Source organism: Crocodylus siamensis, chromosome 1 (genome assembly GCF_052110815.1).
Source record: "Crocodylus siamensis isolate JL-2025a chromosome 1, ASM5211081v1, whole genome shotgun sequence".
Taxonomy (NCBI): Eukaryota; Metazoa; Chordata; order Crocodylia; family Crocodylidae; genus Crocodylus; species Crocodylus siamensis.
Window position 1 is genome coordinate 382,079,394 of NC_143395.1, and position 16,003 is coordinate 382,095,396.

Consider the following 16,003-nt stretch of genomic DNA (forward strand, 5'->3'; position numbering starts at 1 on the left):
GTTCCCCAGGTCCTCCCTTTTTTTTTTAAGAGGGGCGGTATGTTGGTTCTTTTCCAATCCTCTGGTATCTCACCTGTCTTCCATGACTTCATAAATATTATTGCCATGGGCTCAGCAATCACCTCTGCCAATTTCTTCAGTACCGTGGGATGAAGATCATCAGGCCCATGCTGACTTGAATTCATTCAGACCCATCAAAAGACAGTTCCTTTTATTATCTAATCCCTCAATTTGTCCATTTTCTTAACTAAATAATCCTTATTAGGTGTCTGGTTGCATACCAAGTTTACCTAGTTAGACCTCCATGTCTTTTAGTTTCTCCCCATCTGGGGTTCATGGACTGTTCCTTCTTACAAACAGTTGCAGTTTTAACAATTGGTTGGAACATGGAAAATGGGGCCTTAGAGGTCTTTCCTAGTCACAGTTCCCTCACAAACTTGTTGTTAGTGTCCTGCTCCCAAATCACACTTCTCATGCTTGAATATTCTCATTGCACAAGAGGGGAAAGTCTTATTGACCTCTCTAAGGAAAGTGCTTTTGATACTGCCAGATGAAAAGCACTGCGTAAGGAAGAGGTAGTATTCATCGTTTTTTCATGCAGGCAGGTGGAATTTCCCACTGGATGGAGATTTGTTGCCTTTGCTCTTTAGGAGAGTCTTGGCAACCAAAGATCTCATTTTCCTATCGCTTCTCATTAAGAGAGATTATAGCATAGTTGAGTTATACTAAGATGTTTTGCTACTCTGGCAAAGTAAAAGATGAGGCCTTTAGATTTTTGCTCTGAGGAAAATGGAGCTCCTCTTTTTGAGACTAAAATGTAACAAGGAAGAAAAAAAGTGTTTTGGGTTTGACTAGTGAGACACTTGCCTTTTTTTGCAGTTCTCTTCACAGTGCTGTGGTCCAACATCTAGTTTGACTCTTTAGTCACCTTGATCTTCTGCATGGCCTAAAATCAGTGCCCAAGTTACTATGTAACGTGGAGAAACTCAACACGGGAAAACATATTCAAGGAAATTCACTTCAGGAAACAAGGAAGAGAAGTACTTTTCTATAAGTAGACCTGGAGCCTGCCTCATTTCAGGCAGTGTTTGAAGGTGCACATACTTTTGTGAGGTCTTGCCAATTTTGTGTTAAAAGAAAGGTTGCAAAGTGAAGTCCTCAGGTCCAGAAATGCCCATGTTAAGATTGCTCAGTAGATACTCTTCTGTATATTTGTTTACCAGGTGATTACATTATTGCAGGCTGTTTATTTCCAAAATACCCTCAGAATTTCAAACAATGGGACACAGAACAAGGATGTATGCCTAATTTGCCCTGCTTCATTCACAGTGCTTGATCCTCTATGCTAGTGCTTGGTAATCTTTCAGAGCAGTGGACTAGGCATTTGAGATTCAGCTGGCACCATGCCTTACCCCTGCTGCTTTGATCCCTTCTGTACTCTATATTTCACCCCCCACAAGTTACTGGGTGCTACTGAAAGCTGTGGCAAATAACAGCGGAGATTGGCAAACTCAGTGGTAAGGACACAGAGTAGTCTTTAAATGGCTGCTTTAACACAGCTCCTTTAAATTACTGTTTTAAACCTTCCACCGCTGGAAGTCTGCCTAGGAGAGGGGGTGGTACAGGTTTTCAGCCTGCAATTGCTCTGTATCCCTTGCTCTTAGTGCCTTCCTGAGACTCAGTGATCCTGATCTAGGAAAGACGTGGGGAGCAGTGGCTGCTTCACTCCCTACATTCTGGGTTGGAGGTGGGGTGGAGGGAGTAGATTTGTAGAGAGAGACTCCCTGCCTTTCCCCAACCAGGCACACCTAGGTCTTTGGAACAGGTGGAGGAGTGTTTTCCTGCCACTCTCCTCTTCTCTCAGACCAGTCCAGAAGGGGACTGGCGAAGTGGGGCAAAACCTTCTGTCCACTCCTCAGACTTGGGAACCTAGTCTGGGGAGCAGGTAAGGGGCTGTGCCACGCTACTCCACTCCCCTCCTGTATTGGAGTGGGAGAGGAGCGTACAGGAATTCATTCTTGCAAGAGAATTTCTCTCATAGGGTAAACCTAGGTTGATACCCAGAACATTTCACTTCCCAAAGGGCATGTTTCCCTTGGGAGAAATTTAATGAACACTTACAGAGTCATTGTTTTGACTAGAAGAGAGGCAATTTTCACCATGGAAACTTTAAAGTCTACATGTGGCCACTGTATTTTTCAATTGGTTAGACTGATATGACATTCTTGTACGGAAGGGGAGAAAATCCATGTTCTCCATCATATGTATAAAGGGCAATGTTAAGATTTTGTAAACAATCTTCACTTTGATATTTGTATATTTTATTTTGCTTGGGATATGAGCTTAAAGTTGAGCATCTGCTAACAGTTTTACTGAATCCCTAGTGTACAGATCTCTATTAGGCAAGGGCACAAAATGCCATGTGATGGTTAGAAGGTCTGTCTACTTGTAGGAGAGTCTGTCTCTAGCACCATCTACTTGCTATAGAAAATATGGAAGAAACTCCCAAAATGCAATTTGCAAGCAAGAAAAAACAGAGTGCAGGGGATACCTAAGTGTCTACTACTGTTTATCTCTTTGATTTTGAATTATCTGGCTTTTGTTAATGTGTAAATTCTAAAGCAAGAACCTTTGTTTGCAAAGTTAGGGGCTAAGGACAGGCATTATGCATAAACTGGTCTAAGTGATCGGAAACTAGTTTAAACCTGTAACAGAACAGACATTCAGTGCACATAAACTGGTTTGAAAATGGCTGAAACTGGTTTGAGGTAAACCTGGTTGAATGTAGTATCAGACTTAACTGATTTGGGTCAAACTAATTTATGCAATGTCTGTCCCAGACCCTTTCTTGGTTTAACTTTTAAACCAGAGTCCCCCAGCATCCCAGATGCTTTGCAGCCCAGTAGGGATTCCCTACTTCCCTCTCCCACAGCATGGGCTATGTGGTTTGCTAGCTAATGCCTGAGAGGTGTCTGTATAAGGAAGACAGGACAGTGTCCAGTTAGGGCTTGCTGGAGCTAATCAACAGGCCAGCTGGTCATGTCCCTCTGTTCCTTCCTTGGAAAAAGTTGTTTAAGAAGAGCTTGAACTAATGAGAGGAGCTTTTGTTTTCTTGATGGGCTGGGCTGGTGAGGAGCAGCGAGGAGGGGGAGGGAGAACCCCTCCCTAATCAGGGCATCCTGTTGGGGCTGGCCACATCCACCCTTAGCTCAGCACTGTAGAATGGAAGGGAGGGTTGCTCTAGTGTCTCCTGGCTTCTAGTCTGAGCCATGGCAGGCATGTGCCGGCATTTCTGCAGTCCAGAGGGAGTGTCTAGAGTTAGACTGGTTCATCCTAGCCAGGTTAGGCTAACCTGCAAAGATTGAATCAACTCAGGCTCAGGCTTTTTGAATGTCTATCTGTAGCCTAAATATCTTGGTTTTCTTTTCTTTTCATTGGTCTTTCTGCTTTATCCCCTGGATCTCACTAAGGGTTTATAGTGTCACCCTTCTGCTTCATCCAGGGGATCTGTGCCTAGGTTCCTTAATCTGCATAAAACCTGTGGAGGGGAGGAGGGAGAGGAACAAGCCTCAAGTAATCTGGTTTATACTCCTGCTAGTGTAAGGTTGTCCCTTGCAGTACATTTCTGTACCTGGTTGTCCAATCCAGGTTTAAATGATTCTAAGGATCATCCTCACTTACAATGGGACAGTATGTCAGAGTTTCATATACCTCTGTGCTTAGTACAATTTTTCCCAATATTCAAGACAAAATTTTTCTTTTCTCATTTTTATTACATTACTCTTGGTTAATCTAGGGTCATTTAGCAGAGTCTAATACTTTTTCCCTTTTGTGGGTCAAAAATATGGAATGGAAATGATTAGCAAGTCAATATAACTAAGACTTTGTCAGAAGCTTTTATTCTTTCCTGGAATCTGCGCAATCATTTTTGTTGCTCTTCTCTGAATTCCCTTTATACATTAGACATGCAAATGCATATGCATTCTGGACATACATATGCATACCTGCTGAAAACCAGACCCTTTGAATTCATATTAAGGCACCCAAAGGCACAAAAGGTGGAAAGACCAGCTAGTTTTTTTGCAACTGTCAGATAGTTTGGGTATTGTAAATTTTTATTAGCCTTCATTGAACCTGATTTTTAACTAGGTTAGGTGCATGGGAGATGACTCCTGGGTCAAGCTGTTTTTTACTCTTAGGCTGTACTCATTCCAATGAAATGATTAAAAATGACTGAGTAGATTTAATTTTTCTTTATAGCAACAGGAAGAGAATGTCCGTAATTGTTCGAACTCCAACAGGGCAAATACGTCTTTACTGCAAAGGGGCGGTAAGTAGTCGGCTACTGCTCACAGAGAATGGAGACAACAGTGACTGCTTAGTCTTCTGCTATTTATTTTTAAACAACCCCCCCCCCCCCCCCCCCCCCCCCCTTAAATATTCTCTCTACTACATGGTATCAGTACGCTTTACACATTTACACATTAAGGGCAAATGCTTAAAACAGCTGTGATCCATTCTCCTGATTTTGTTTGCAGGCAGAAATAATTCAGTTTAGTCTTCTACCATACCTGAGCTTGAAATCCTTACTCAACCGAAGTCAATGGGAGCCTTGACATTGCTTTCAGGAAAACCAGGAGTACATGCCAATATGCAGATGCCATCAGGAAAATGGACACCCTAATGCTGTAGGATTTATTTATATCTGGGTGACTTTCAGCCTGCTGGATGTACAGTTATGTGCCCAATTAAGGACAAACTATTCTGGTGTTTGCCACTTTTTTTACTCTATTAAAGGGTGTTGCTTCTCCACTAAGCTAAAGCATACCCATAGTCCTGCACAGCGAATTGGAGAAATGGTGCTCTTTGAAATGAAAGCCATAGCAAACAGCTGGAGCCCCTCTCCAGATCCTCACAGCTTTGCTACAGTTGTATATATGACCCCAGCTGGCTCACAAACCCTCATTTTCATGAAGGCTAAGAAACTGAACCTTGCAAATAATCTGGTTTCTGTTGTACTGTGGTTTGGACCTGCAAAACTGTTAATTGCTTGGTGCCAACTCTTTTGATCACTCCTTTTCTCCCAGATCTGCACTTGATGCTACTTGTCATCATGCCACTGTGTTGCTGTCTTCATAAGCAAGAGGGATATGCAACCACTTGACAGATTAGCGTCAACAACAGTTACATACAGAGTGTGGTTAGTGGTTTCAGAAGGAAGTAGTGTCCAGTTCTGCTGTGATTTTTTTAATGTGGGAAATGCTGCTTTTGCAGCTCTGTAAAACAGAAAATATTTTATTTGCCTCGATATACGTAAGAACAGAATGAGAATGCATGAGTTATACCAGCGTAACTCCGAAAATGTCAGTGAAATTTTGCCAGCATGAAACTGGAACAAAGGTTGTGAGCCAAGCCCACTGAAAATGTGTTGTTTAAAAGTGATAGAAAAAACAAAGTCCACTAAGAGCCAATGGAATTGACAGTATATCGCCTCTTCATTTCTAGTTCTGACCTTATTGTTACCGCTTATGTTGTACTCTCTCTCATTTGCTGTAAGTTTAGTGTTCTTAAGTATTAGCTGCTGTTACATGCCACAGTACTTGCACTGAGTGGGGAAAAAAACGAGGAGTGTTGCTCCATTGAGAATTTTGCCTGTGACTTCAATGTGAATAGATTCAGGCCAATAGCTGCACTAAAGGGGCTATAGCAACTGCAAGATATGGGCAGACAGAAACAAGACAGGGGGGACTTTGGTTAAGAAAAAATAGCTGCTGTAACTCTCTAAAATAAATTAATATTTATGGGGTATAATCTCAGATATTTTCCCATCTTGGTCCCATAATATAACAAAAAAGATAATGTTTATGAATTATTTTTTAAATGCATTGAAGCTGATCTGAATATTAAAAATAAAATTTCTCTTTTGATCTATGACACGTCTTTATTCTGATCTCAGGCAGTTCTTATTACCACTTTGTCAGTTAGATGTAACCAAATGGAAAAGTGATAGTGCCACTTGGTTTGCTTACTCTGGCTAGTACAGGAACGATAGTTGTGAAGATGTGGTAATGCAGGCTTTGGCATATGCTAGCAACCAGGTAAGAAGGTGAGTTCTTACCCTCATTGCTAGCACATACTAAAGTCTGTAGTGCTGTGTCTTTCACCACTGTGGTTACCGGTGCTAACTCAATTATGTTAGCAAGGGATCATTCACATCTTCATTTTGATGAACAGACATACCGACAGTAGAGAGCTGTCCCTTTAAGACAGTTCCCAACAATGGAGGGCAGCCTGCATTAATTCTTATTCTCTTTGTTCTTCTTAAATAAAATTCTCCTGAACATCAATGGAAGCTTTATCTTGGGAGAGTTAGCAAGATAAGTATGGGCTTGCACTAGATTCATGTCTTTAATTGTTCAAGACTCCTGTTCTTAGAAAACTTTTTCTCTAATTCCATAATTCAAAACAGAGCTTTAAATCTAGACTTGCATAACAGCATAATGACTTTGTGGTAACTGAAAGCTAAAGAAACTGAGGTGTTCTCTGGGCACCCTCTTTATACGGCAACTACAATATCTCCCAGCCTTTCTCTTACTGCTTAGAATTTCTATGAGGTGGTGGTGGCGGCAACATTCCAGCTTTGGATTTCTTAGTGGACCTAGATCCGTTTCATAGTTCAATCACAATGTATTACTCTAATCATATTTATAGGCTTTCTGTCCATTTAATGCACCTCATATCTGTTAGAACTGCAGGGATGGAGCACCTGTATGCTCATTTTGAATAGAAAATTTACTTTTGAACTGACTTTTTATAATTTGGTTGTAATAGGATAATGTCATTTTTGAGAGACTTTCGAAAGATTCCCAATATATGGAGCAAACACTGTGCCATCTTGAATACTTTGCCACAGAAGGTAAGAGAACAGCATGCAAAAAGAAATCAGATTTCAAATTGTTAATGTGCATGTTATTCGTTGTCTGTTTTAATGACAACAATCTTGGAAGTGCTAGCAAGAAAAAGACATGGGAACAATTTAAAAAATGATGGGTAACTGGTGTTTGTAGGTTACATATGGGTAAATGACTATGTGTCAAAAGAAGTTTTCTGGTCTCCTCTTGTTCCTATTTCTAAAGTCAGTACAGGCTCTGAATTCACTAGGAACAGTCAAAGCAGGAGTCAACACTGGATTCTGATCACCCTTTGAGAAGTGCGATCAAGAATTTTTTCTATTGAATTCAGTGGATTCACACAGTATAAAATCATAAGATGAGAGAATTGGGCCCTAGGCCTACATGAAACATACAAGTTGAGAGATCAGGGAGAAACAGAAGTTCAGAGCTGTGTCTGAATCTCTCCCTGCCAGTTCACCTTACAGTATGAAATCAAATTTGTCAACCTTTTTATTTTACAAGTGCATAATGCACATATTCACAAGAGTGTAACGGTGGGACATGGATTTTGTTCCCTTTTTATGCCAATTTTGTACACTACTGTATTACTGTAAAAACATGGGCTAACAGATTTTTCTTCCTATCCCTAAAACAGTGTTTTATTTGTTTGGAATTTATTTTTTTCAGTTTGTTTTGAATTTCCCAGATTCTCAATACTGAAACCTCTTTATTTTATATGGCACACTCCCACTTTTTATGTAGCTGATCCATGCCAGAAGCAAAATCATTACGTCTGTACGCTACCTTTTGTCACTGGTCAAAAAATGATAGTTTTCATGTTGTTATAGGGCTTATTTTCCAATCTTTGCGTATGTGTAATTCCTGTTAATGCTAACGTGAGTTACGTGTAGGCACTGAAGAAAGAAAGAATGTATTCTATTTCTGAAAATAAATACTAGGCAGAATAGTATATTCAGTTTAGGAGCTTAACATGTTTGCTGTTGTATTATAATAATGTATAATGTGCTCATACAGGGGTTATGTGATTTTTAAATAAAATTTAAATAAAAACTTGTTTTCAACCTCAAATGGAAAATTAGATGAAAGCTGGTATTTTTGTTGTTCTAGTATAGCTAGATTGCAGTAGTTAAAATTAGGAAAAAAATGCGCCTATCAAAATGCCTTCCAATCTCAACTGTGAAGGGGCAAATTCAGTGTAAGTTAAGAGAATTTATTCAGGTTTACCCATGAATTCATGATCAGAATCTGGATTGCAATAATTTGATCTTTCCTGTCACTAGTGCATCATATGCATTGCCTATATTCTGTTTGTAGGTTTGAGGACTCTGTGCATTGCCTATGCAGACCTGTCAGAAAATTCTTACAGAGAGTGGTTAGATGTCTACAATGAAGCCAGTACTATTCTGAAAGACAGAACCCAGAAGTTGGAGGAGTGCTATGAGATCATTGAAAAGGTAACAGTTGTTACAGTCATGTACTACTGAAGGCTAAATTCTGGTCCCCTTACTACCCTGAATAATTTATAGGCTTCAAACAGGATTTGACCCAATCAACTTTAACTTGAAAATATTGTTTAGAAGGAATGAAACCTAACTGTTGTGTTTTTTAAAGTTTACAAGGATGGTTCAAGCACCTTAGCTTTAGCAGAAACAAAACAAGGCAGATCCACAGTATTTTGGCACATAAAAGTAAGGAAACCTAGCTAAACAGTTACAAGGTTGTTTTTATACATTTATGGACGTGATCACTGAAGTCCTAAGTAATATAGGCTAAAACAATACTAATGCTATAATATTATTTTTTTTCTTTACACTGTGCAGATTTTTCCAGTGATGTGGGTTTTTTTGTTTTTTTTTAATATAGGGAAGAAGGGGCCTCCAAAGTCTTAATTAAAGGGAATAGTAGTTTTTAAAGTGCATGTATTCTAGTGTTTCTCAATCTGAGGCAGACTTCTAAAAGACATAAGTGGAAGGAACAGGGAAGCTAAAAGGAGTAAAACAAGCTTAAAGCGGGGTTGTGTCCACCCAGATACTTGAGAACAACTCATTTAAGTAAACTTGTGACCACTTAGTATTTCTGTTTTGCCACTAGAGGTCAATATTTCTGCAATTCTATTCTGTGATTTTTTTGCTATCTTTAGTATTACAGTTAAGTTTTTTAGTTATCTTTTCCCCCTCTTTGTTGTTAATTCCTACTGTTCCTTCACTTTGACTTTATTTATTTGACACTGGTTATGGCCAGACACTACATTTTGTAGTACTGCAAAAATGGTAAGTCCATCACAAAAATAGTGCTGCAGTGGGTCCCTCAGATCCCCAGCATTCCTCCAATCTCCTTCCCTTCCTCCATCTCCAAAAGGGGGAGAGGGATGGAGAGCAGCTGGCTCCCTGATAGCTGACGCAGCTGGCAAGCTGTCAGGGAGCCTTATTGGGACACTACCATACTTTCCAGAGTACCAGGTCTTGCTGCAGGAACATACCACCACTGTCAGAGCTGGGATCTGGCAGTGTTGGTACGTACTTGAGCAGCATTGCCAGAGTCCCGGCTCTTACAAACCCCAAGAAGTTTCGCAGTGCCAGCAGCACTGCTGTGGGCAGCAGGGGTGAGAACAGTTTTTCTCATCCATGCCACTAACACAGGTGATGGAGCAAAAACCTTCTAACACGTGCTGCCTGGATATCCCCTTTCAAGATTCATTTGTACTTCTCAAGCTAATCTTTGAGGTCTACTTTTTGCATTTGATTCTTGGGATATCTGCTTTATAATTTTCTTGCTTGCTTTATGCTTGCCTTTATCCTGATATCAGCTCTTAAGTATAGAAACATGTGTCTTATGTAACAGCAGTTTTTTTCTACCCCACCCCCTTCCCTCACCTGCCTTTTCTTTTTCACTATCTTTTTCTGGTGAATTGTTAGGCCCAGTGAATGCTAACCTCTGTAATGCTGCGACTTGCCCACAGCCTTTAGTCTGAAGGAACCAGATACCCCTTTCCACCCGAACAGGGAACATCTAGCTGAAGAAGTATATATTAGTCCAATGCATTATATACAGGCATATGGAGACCTCAGCTCTCTTCCCAACTTTGCTTGTCTTTTAGTGTAACTGTGGGCCAACATTTTAGGTCAACATTTTTAATCTTGGTGTCTAACAAAATTCCCCTTTGTAAAACTCACATTTCATGAGTATTTCAGGTCCTGTCATGGAAGGCACTGCAAATATAATGACTATTATCTTGAATATATTTGTTTAGACGATGAACTGTAGTTGAGACCATTGTTAGGGATATACTAGAAATGGGGAGAAGTTTGGGTTGCCCAAATCCTCACAATTTTAGTGAGTCACCATGTTGACTGGATGTGCTGTTTGGCCATTCTGATGTGAGAGTATCTTAGGGCAGGGGGGACTACCCAGACTCGCACCGTTTACATGGCCCCTTTTTATCAAGTTTAAACTATTTTAAAAAGAACCTGAATGAATTTTTTCCATGAAATCTCTAGCTTTCCAAGGTCAGGTCCTTTTTTATTTGGCAATTCTTATTTCTATTTCTATTTGTTTCTGTTACTGTTTCTTGGTGTCAGTGTGTTTTATCAGGAACAAAAAATTTCCTGTTATGTGCAGGTGAAAATATTTGCTGTGTACATACATGTGTTGTACAAAAAACTAGAACTCTTGGTTCCAAAATGATACCTTTTATTAGATCAACTGGAAAATGGCAAGAAAATTGTCCTTTTCTGCACGCTTTTGGGATCTAAGTCCCTTTGTTAGGCTCTGGGAAAAGTGTAGATGGTACAAGATAGTAAAAAGTCCCCATAGGTAGGAAATAAATATCATTTTAGCACAGAGGGAGCTGAAGATGGAAGGCTCTGGGTCCATGAGAGTGTCTTTGTGAGCTGTGTTGAGTAGCTCTTTGTGTTGATAAGGTAGAATTCCTTCCCTGGAGGTGTAAGATGGCAGGCAGGGAAGTAAAAAAAAAACTTCCTTGTTGTTCTGAAATGAAGTTTTTAAAATCCAAAATTGGCTTAAATTTGGCACCTTCCATGTTTCAGGGGTGTACTTGGTAGCCATGTTGGTCTGAGACAAAAAGACATACAAAAAACTAGAACTATTGGTTGCAAAATCTCTGACCTCCTGTATGTAACAGGCTGTTTGTCCATCTAGTAACTCACACAAATAAAACCTGCCTTCCAGAATGGTAGTCTATCTTGATCTGAAGACGTCAAGGAATGGTGACCCCATCACTTCTACTGGAAGTTTATTCTAGCGATTAGCTTCCCTCGCTATTCATTTCCCCACCCCACTATGTTTTACTTTCCATTTGAATATATGTGGTTGCTCCTTCCAGTTATTCACTCGTATACCATTCCCTATACCAGTGGTCTCCAAACTTTTTTGATCGCGCACCCCTATCAGTAAAAAAAAAAAAAAATTTTGAGCATACACCCCCAATATATGTATATAAATAGAAGTTCTAATATTTTCTTCTCGCACTCCAATGGGGTGTGTGCACCCCACTTTGGAGACCACTGCCCTACACAATTAAAGAATCCTTTTCTTCTTGGAAAAGTAATGTAACACACTGCAATCAAGTTACCTCACAATTCTTTTGTTCATCTGAACAGAAGCTCTTTAAGTTGTTACTTCTTAGATTGCAGTCCTGCATCTGCCCTCTTGTCCCCACCACCGCCTCTCCCTTCCCATCCTGACTTACCTTAGATTGGGTGGCCATTTTGAACCCAATCTAACCTCCCCCTAGCCTCCCCCCCGAAGATGGTGCAATTGTGTTATTACTTTGTTTCTAGATGTATGACCTTGAATGTGGATGCATGAAACGGCATTTTGCTTGAATGGACCCAACCTGCAAAACGATTTGTCACTCTATCCTGCTGAGCTTTGCATGCATCTATGCTGCTGTACAAGATGTAACTGCTGCTTGTGTGGACACACTCTACCTACTATTTAACTTACCAATTACATTTGTAATCTCCTGGAACAAAAAGATGACTTTGGCAAAACCTGTTTTCTATAAAGCTGTGTTGACTGCTGCTGTTTATATTTCAGCCCTTTAATTCTTTGTGAAGTATTGTGTGAACGCACACATGTTGCCTTTTTTTTTCTGCCCAGCTTTCATGTTTGTTTGATTCTCTAATTTTTCAATTAAAAAAAACCTTATTTCACCTTATGCTTCTGTGTTTTTCCTGTACAATTCCTGAAATGTTATAAGTTAAATTATTACAGTATGTTTAGGAAATGTTCCTTTGGATGAATTCTTAGAGTTCTTCCATGGTTAAAGTTGGTTGATAAAACTGTGCCTTTGTTTAGTGGAGTTTGTTTCTTTTACTTGCATACTGCTTTGTCTGCCAGATTTTTTGTAACGCAGCCAAGTTCTTTCTAGCAATTGCCCTGAAATTGAAGAAAAATATGGACAACCCTAGCTTATTGTATGAGACACTTTATTCTTTTCTGGCAGCTGGTATATATATGGAGTACAGATACTTGGATTGATTAATGTTCATTCCATTTGCGTTACATATGATGTAGTGATTATATCCATAAATAGTTCCAATAATTTTTGCTTTGAGTGGTTGTATCCAGTCTGTGGAAATTAGTTTAAATGAAGTGACACCAGGTGATTTTTGTTTTGTGAGCTTAAGAAATACACAAATTGTGACCATTCAGCATGTTGCTATGGTGATTAGTGAATGCACTAGCTAGCTTTAAAGTTGCATAATGTCAATTAATTGCTTTTGAAATGTTGCCATCTTTTTGATCAGAAACATTTGGTCCCATTATACACCTCAGAAACGTGAATTTTTATGCAGAGGAAGTAAAATAGCCACACCCAAAATTATTGTACTGTATATTTCTTGTCAGAACGCTACATTAGTGATGAGGTACAGCACGTTGTCATTAATTCCATTTTTGACTGGATTCCAAGCTGAGGCTGATCTAAAGAGAATATCCCCTCAAAATCTTATGTTTTCTCTTTCAGGATTTACTGCTTCTTGGAGCTACAGCCATTGAGGACCGCCTTCAAGCAGGTGTTCCAGAAACTATAGCAACTCTAATAAAAGCAGAAATCAAGATATGGATCCTGACGGGGGATAAACAAGAAACTGCTCTCAACATAGGTAGCAGCCTTCTTTTTATTTTGGTTTGAATTTACCTAATACCAGAACTGTGAAGATATATGTAGCAAATGTGCACTGTAGTTCCTAGTGTTAATTATTAAAAGGCATCAGAAACTCCCATTTTATGGTAAGGGCTAATTGGATCTTAAGGTGCTGTCTAGCTTAATAAATGAAAGAAGCATGTTAATAGTTAAAGGAAATTGGTTTTATATAAAGAAGCAATAGCTTAGCACCCTATTATGCTTTTTGAGGGAAAACATCTCTTCTCAAATCTATGTGCAGCTCTTTGTGGAGAATGAATATATGAACTTAGAAGCAGTCTAGATTTGATGCATTTTTGGCTCTTTGGACTTAATGGTGGATGTTTTTCATGACACATGATTGTGTGCAGTGTTTTGATATTGAGCAAAAAGCACCTGACCATAGATATGAATGCAAGTTTCAGAGAATCTTTGGGAGATCATTGGAGGTGGTTTGAGTAGCTCAACTGAGATAAATGTATAAGACATCCAACAGGAGTGTGATTGTGATGTTACTCACTTAATTTCCTTTTCTAATGTAGATAAAACCTGCAGTCATACAGTCCCCCATGAACTGAGCTGTATAAAATTGTGACTTCCTTCTGTCAGAAAATAAGATGCTTCCCAAGTAAACTCCTTTGCTTTGCAATGGGAACAGGTTAAGAATAGGGTCTTCCACCCTGGTAATACTGTGTATTTGACCAGGACTTTACCTTCTTCCTTTACCGCATTTTTTATAAAATGGGAAATGTGTAAACATTGCAAAAGGTAACTTAATTGGGACCTGCTAAGATGCTAGTGAGAATATAGAACCAATATGAAGGGGCCCAGGTGTAACAGCTGGTTTTGTTTTTTCATGTTTGTCCATGTTTTTGTGAGGAGCCCAACATCTGAATTCTAAAGGTCTTTCAGAACTCTTGGGTTTCTACCATTTGATTCCTTTGAGTAATGCTTTAATTTGTCAGTTTTTTTTTTTCTTCCTTCTCCCCCTTCCTTCCCATCCTTTTTGTCATTTAAGGCTAAGTGCAGATGTTGAGGGGGTTAGGGGTAGGTTAGATTGAGTTCAAAAAGGCCACCTGATCTAAGGTAAGTCAGGATGTGGGGGGAGTTGGTGCAGACAAGAGGGCTTTGACGGGGGGATTCAGGGATTGGGGGAGCAGGTGGGATCTGCGGGAGTGATCAGTGGGTTTGGGGATGAAGGCAGTGTCTGCAGAGGAATGGGGGGGGCAAGCAGCATGTGTAGGGGGGGTTTCATAGTTTCACAGTTAGTAGGGTCGGAAGGGACCTGAGCAGATCATCAAGTCCGACTCCCTGCCGTGGGCAGGAAAGAGTACTGGGGTCAAATGACCCCAGCAAGGTGTTCATCTAGTCTCCTCTTAAAGACCCCCAGGGTAGGAGCCAGCACCACTTCTCTTGGAAGTTGGTTCCAGATCCTAGCTGCCCTGACAGTGAAGTAGCGCCTCCTGATATCTAGCCTAAATCTACCCTCTGCCAGCTTGTGACCGTTATTCCTAGTCACCCCTGGTAGTGCTCGGGGAAACAGGGACTCTCCCAATGCCTGCTGGTCCCTCTCTGACTAGTTTGTAAACAGCCACTAGATCCCCCCTCAACCTGTTCAACCTCCACAAGAGAAGGTCCCTTAGCCTCTCCTCATAGGGCCTGCCTTGCTGCCCCCTGATCATGTGAACCCTCCTCTGGACCCTCTCCATGTTGTCCAGAACTGGATGCAGCACTCCAACTGCAGCCTGACCAGCATTGCAAAGAGGGGGAGGATCGCCTCATTGGACCTGCTTGAGATGTATCTGTGGATGCATGACAACGTATGGTTGGCCTTCCTGACCACATCCCCACGCTGTCGGCCCATGTTCATTTTGGCATCAATAATGACTCCAAGATCGTTTTCTGCCTCTGCACTGACAAGAAGGGAGTTCCCCAGCCTGTGGGTATGCTGCTGGTTCTTCCTCCCTGGGTGCATCACCTTGCACTTGTCAGTGTTGAAACCCATCCTGTTCTCATCCGCCCATTCCTGTAACCTGTCCAGGTCCGATTGCATCCTCTTCCTCCCTTCTAGTGTGCCCACTTCTCCCCACATCTTAGTGTCATCTGCGAATTTGAAGAGGGTACTTTTTACGCACCCCCCCACCCCCCCGGGTCCAAGTCACTGATGAAAAGTTTACCAGTGCAGGTCCAAGGACCAAGCCCTGGGGGACCCCACTGTCCACATCCCTCCAGGTCAAATAAGATCCTTTCACCACCACTCTCTGGGTGCGGCCCTCCAGCCAACTAGTGACCCATCTGACTTTATAGGTATTGACACCACAGTTTCCTAGTTTTTTAATGAGAATGGGGTGAGAGACGTTGTCGAAGGCCTTCCTAAATTCCAGAAGGACTATGTTCACTGTGACACCTGCGTCTAAGGATTTTGTGACCTGGTCATAGGCGGCCACCAAGTTGATCTGACAGGACCTGCCTCTAATGAACCCGTGTTGGTTTCCCCTAATCATAATCTCCCCTGCTGGCCCCTCGTGGACATGCGCCAGGATAATTTTCTCAAAAAGCTTACCCAGGACTGAGGTAAGAGTAACAGGCCTACAGTTTCCTGGGTCCTCCTTCCTCCCTTTTTTGAAAATGGGAACCACATTTGTTGCTAGGGTCTGGGTGGGTTTGGCAAGATCAGAGGGGCTTGGGGGTGGAGGCCAGGGATTATTTTAACCTTCTGACCCCTTCCTGCTGAGCCCCTCCTCCCACTGATACTTCCTTGTTTGGCTTCAGTAGTGGCAAACAGTGATTTCAAAAAAACCCAAAAAACCCAGTAGCTATGTGAAGCTGTGTGTGGGATGGGGATTGGGGGGTGGCTGGCTGATTCATAGGGGGGAGGACAGGTGGCAAGGTGCTAGGGGGGCTAAAAATAGCCCAGTGCCGGGTGGAGGTTATGAAAAGC

At 41.1% G+C, this 16,003-nt stretch overlaps 1 protein-coding gene across 1 annotated transcript in view; it reads left to right on the forward strand.

Moving 5' to 3' along the window:
- ATP8A2 (ATPase phospholipid transporting 8A2) overlaps positions 1-16,003 on the forward strand; it is a 546,329-nt gene that overhangs the window by 119,172 nt on the left and 411,154 nt on the right. Inside the window, exons 20-23 of the mRNA XM_090028654.1 lie at positions 4,261-4,330; positions 6,832-6,916; positions 8,229-8,368; positions 12,904-13,042. Coding sequence (XP_089884780.1) covers positions 4,261-4,330; positions 6,832-6,916; positions 8,229-8,368; positions 12,904-13,042 — 434 coding nt within the window. The remainder of the gene's footprint in view (positions 1-4,260; positions 4,331-6,831; positions 6,917-8,228; positions 8,369-12,903; positions 13,043-16,003) is intronic.